Source organism: Lactuca sativa, chromosome 7, assembly GCF_002870075.4.
Source record: "Lactuca sativa cultivar Salinas chromosome 7, Lsat_Salinas_v11, whole genome shotgun sequence".
NCBI classification, from domain to species: Eukaryota; Viridiplantae; Streptophyta; class Magnoliopsida; order Asterales; family Asteraceae; genus Lactuca; species Lactuca sativa.
Window position 1 is genome coordinate 46,026,066 of NC_056629.2, and position 4,241 is coordinate 46,030,306.

Here is a 4,241-nt window from a genome sequence, read left to right on the forward strand (position 1 = left end):
AATTGCTAGGTTAATTTAGGAAATTAAGGTAAAATTAAAAGCAATTTTCATTATTAGGATTCAATGTTAGTATTGTGTGGGATGATTCAATGTGAACCTAAATGTTTAGTTGAGCCAACATATGTTATAATGTATTGTGGCCTCCTTATCCTAGTGAAATAATGGAACAAAACACGACCCTGGTTAGTTTGAGGGACGCAATATGTTTAGCATCATGTACCACAAATGTATCTAGGAGAGCGTATGTAGTCATTACACACTAGACTGATAGCTCTAATCAATAAAGGTTGAAGTTAAATCCCCTTTATTAAGCATATGTTTTTCTAGGATTTTTAGTTTTGAGTGAAAAAAAGTGTGATTGAAAAAGAGAGAGAAAGAGAGAGAGAGAGAGAGAGAGAGAGAGAGAGATTTGCAAAGTTTAAAAGAATCTACAAAGCTATGAAGATCATGAACAAAAAGTCAATTTGTCTAAACTAAATATTGCAAAACAAAATAAAACAAGCATATATACAAACGATTAACAAAATAAACTAAAAACAAAACTAGACAACCAAATGAGCTTTTATGCCTCCTTATGCCTTACCGATTCACACAATAACGTACTCACGAGTATTTTAGAAAAACGCCCTACATTTGATTATCACCTGCTGTGACCCGAATTATTTAAGAGCAGCTGCTTCACATAATATACCTCAATGCACCGCCACTAAGTGAATAGCAAATAAGTGTGTTCTCAATAGTTCTAAAGTTTCACAACTTAGTGACACCACGTGTATAAGGGGTATAAGTAGACAAAACTTTGAACTTGACTATATATTGTGACAAAAAGTTAAAGGCATTCTAAAGATGAGAAGAAAGATGAGAGAAAAATTCATGAAATGATCCTAAAAACCTAAATGAAAAAAGAAAAATATTTTTGTATTTTTTTTTAATTTGTTTTTTTACTTTTTTTTATTTTATGATACACCTCTCCCCAAGCTTAATAATATGCATCGTCCTCGATGCTTGGGAAGATAGCGGGACAAATTATTGAGGAGGATCTTGAGGTGGGAATGGAGTTTAAGCACAATGCATAACCACTTTAAATGACCAACACACAATTAACACTCAATTTAACAGTTTAAGCACAAAGATTAAAGCTTTTTGACTAACAATGCAAAGTCAAAGAATTGGAAGGAGAATACCCGATTTAGAGCTTGAAACACGAAATTGGTGCTTGAAATCACTTGAAATCTCTTCCACAATGCTTCCCCAAGCTTATCCTTGATTTTTCTTATTTCCGCACCCGCTCACTTCCAATCTTCATAAAAATTATTTTTAGACTCCCTTGATTATTCTAAGAACCTTGGAACACAAAAACTTAAAAGAAAATGTCCATACGAAAATTTTACAAATATGACCAAAATACCCCCGGGTTGTCTCCCAGTTAGCCGCCCTTGTTTTAAGTCATTGACTCGACTTAGCCCATGAATGTGCTTCATTCTAAATATGGGGCCTCTCCAATACATCAACCTAAGTGCCATGTATACTCTTTAAAGGGTCCGGTGGGGCTTTTTGCTCCCGAATCTTGCACTTGTTCCATCGATGGAAGGAATTTGGCTTTGGTAATAGGTGGTTTGGAGTTCATATCATCGCTCCTCATATGCTTCTTGTCATCAATAAACTGTAAAATCTCCAACACCTCATTATCCAAATCAAACTTCTTTGCAAGCTCTTTGGTTTTGTCCCTGTCTAGTTTTTGTGACAAAACTAACTCTAGAAATTCATTGTTAGACAAGTTCAAACCCTTTTTAGTTGAGGGCTAGATCAAATTGACAAAATTAATAGATTGAACATCAGAAGGAACCTCTTTTGCTTCATGAACATTGAAGTTGATAACTTCACCATCAAATTCCATACTCAAAGTTCCATTGTAGACATCAATTTTTGTTTTAGAAGTTTTAAGAAAAGTTCTACCCAAAAGTATGGAACTTGAACTTGGAGAGTCATCATCTCCCATATCTAAGACATAAAAATCAGCTGGGAAGACAAATTCGTCGACTTGCACTAACACGTCCTCTAATACTCCCTTTGGGTGTACCAAAGACCGGAAAGCAAGTTGGATGATCACACCGGTTTTGCTCAATGTTCCTACACCAATTGATTTGAAAAGAGAATATGGCGGGACATTTACGGATGCACCTAGATCAAGCATAGCTCGAGGTACATAAAGACTCCCCAATTTGCAAGTCACGGTAAAGACATCGGGATCCTTGCACTTCGGGGGCATCGTCTTTTGCAAAACCGCGGATACCTGCTCCCCTACTATTACGACTTTATTTCCTTTTAATTTCTTTTTAGATACACAAAGATCCTTAAGGAACCTTGGATATCTAGGTACCTACTTGATGGCCTGGAGGAGTGGAATGTTGATTTGAACTTTTTTGAACATTTGCATGATCTCACTCTCCTCCTGTTCTTTCTTCGTGCTCTTTAATCTTTCGGGAAATGGAGCAGGTGTGGCTTTAGACTCAGTGACGAAGGGATTCTTTTCAATTGTTTTCTCTTCCTTCTTCTCTTCTTTGGTTGCCTCTTCGACCACTATTTCTTCTTCCTTTTTATCAACCGACACTTTTGGACCATCATAGCTCTTTCCTCCTCTCAATGTGATCGCACACACGTTGTGCCTTAGGTTTGCTTCAGTTTGGGCAGGCAACTTTCCTTGAGATTCTAGTTTGCTTACGGAAGTAGCAAGCTGTGAAACTTGTTTCTCTAAGTTCTTTATGCTTGCTTTTGTTTCTTGTTGGAAAGCTTGTGTACTAGTTTCCAAACTCTTCACTATGTCCTCTAAGGACATATTTGATGAACCCGCTTGTTGAGGAGGGTGTTGTGGTTGCCTTGGCTGAAAGTTTTGTGGTGGAAAAGGTGATCTTTGTTGGTATTGATGTGGTTGACTTGATTGATAATTTCCTTGTTGATTTCCTCCCCAACCTCGATTGTTGTTCCATCTTTGGTCACCCCTTGGCTGCTCATATCCTCTCTGATTTGATTCGGAATAGCCTCCCATGACTTTTGCTTCTTCATAATCTTCCTCTTGAAGTTGAGGGAACATGTCAGTTGGATGCTCCACTTGAGTGCAAATACCACACGGGCGAGGTGTGGGTTGCACACCTTTTTCTTTAGCAAGCATCATCACTACTTTATTCAACTCAGACAGTTGGCTCTCAATTCTTGGAGTAGAAATTTCCTTCACTCCTCTTGGTGCATCACTGTACCATTCTTCTTCTTGTGTTGTATGGTTGGACTCTTCTGCCATGTTTTTTTTATAAGAGCTCGGATTTTTGTTGGAGTTTTATCAGCTATGGATCCACCACATGATGCATTGAGTAATCTCCTATCCCAAGATGTCATTCCTTCACAAAAATACTGCAACAACTGATATTTAGTAATCCCATGTTTTGGACATCTTGAACACAATTTCTTGAACCGTTCCTAATAAGTATGCAAGGCTTCTCTCTTTTGTTGCTTGATACCAATTATCTCTCTGCGTAAAGATGAATCTCTCATTTCTGGAAAATATTTATCCAGAAACATCCTTGCAAGTTCATTCTATGTTGTGACTGACCCCGGTGGTAAGTCATATAACCACTCCTTGGCTGGATCCTGTAAAGCAAAGGGGAATGCCCTTAACTTGATTTGATCTTCTGTAACTTCATGTGGCTTCATACCCACATAGACAGCATGAAATTCCTTAAGGAATTTATGTGGGTCTTCATTCTAAAGACCACGGAATGAAGGTAACAAATGGATGAGTCCAGACTTGAGTTCAAAGTTGATTGCTGCAGGGTAATTTATGCACAAAGGTTGTTGGGTGACATCTTGAGTGGCCCATTGTCTAAAGGTTTTTTCAGGTGGTGGACGTGGAGGATTTTGGCCATGGTTGTCTCCCATGGTAGGAGTAGGGATAAAGGTTTCAGATTCGGGTAAAGTTGAAGATGATGGGGTGGTACTTTCGGATGTTGGTGAAGATGGGGTTGATGGATTTGATGAAGAAGCTCCGGATTGTTGTTTTTTCTTTAAAATTCTGGCTTGCTTCCTTCTTTGTTTAGCAGATTTCTCTATCTCCAAATCAACTGGTAAAGGTGTACCTATGCGAAAATATCTTGGCATAAACAATTAGTACTACCGTATCCCCGGCAACGGCGCCAATTTGTTTGGCTGTCAAACCAACAAATAAATGGGATAAAATATAACAATAAAAC

At 38.1% G+C, this 4,241-nt stretch overlaps 1 protein-coding gene across 1 annotated transcript; it reads right to left on the reverse strand.

The window, feature by feature from the left end:
* Positions 1 to 2,380: 2,380 nt before the first annotated feature.
* Positions 2,381 to 3,295, reverse strand: LOC111891312 (uncharacterized). The gene has a single exon (XM_023887375.2). The coding sequence runs from the start codon at positions 3,293 to 3,295 to the stop codon at positions 2,381 to 2,383; it is 915 nt and encodes a 304-aa protein (XP_023743143.2).
* Positions 3,296 to 4,241: the final 946 nt, after the last annotated feature.

What these genes read in the sequence shown, in the direction of transcription:
- LOC111891312 (XM_023887375.2), bottom strand. Translation starts at nt 3,295, where the DNA reads ATGGCAGAAGAGTCCAACCATACAACACAAGAAGAAGAATGGTACAGT.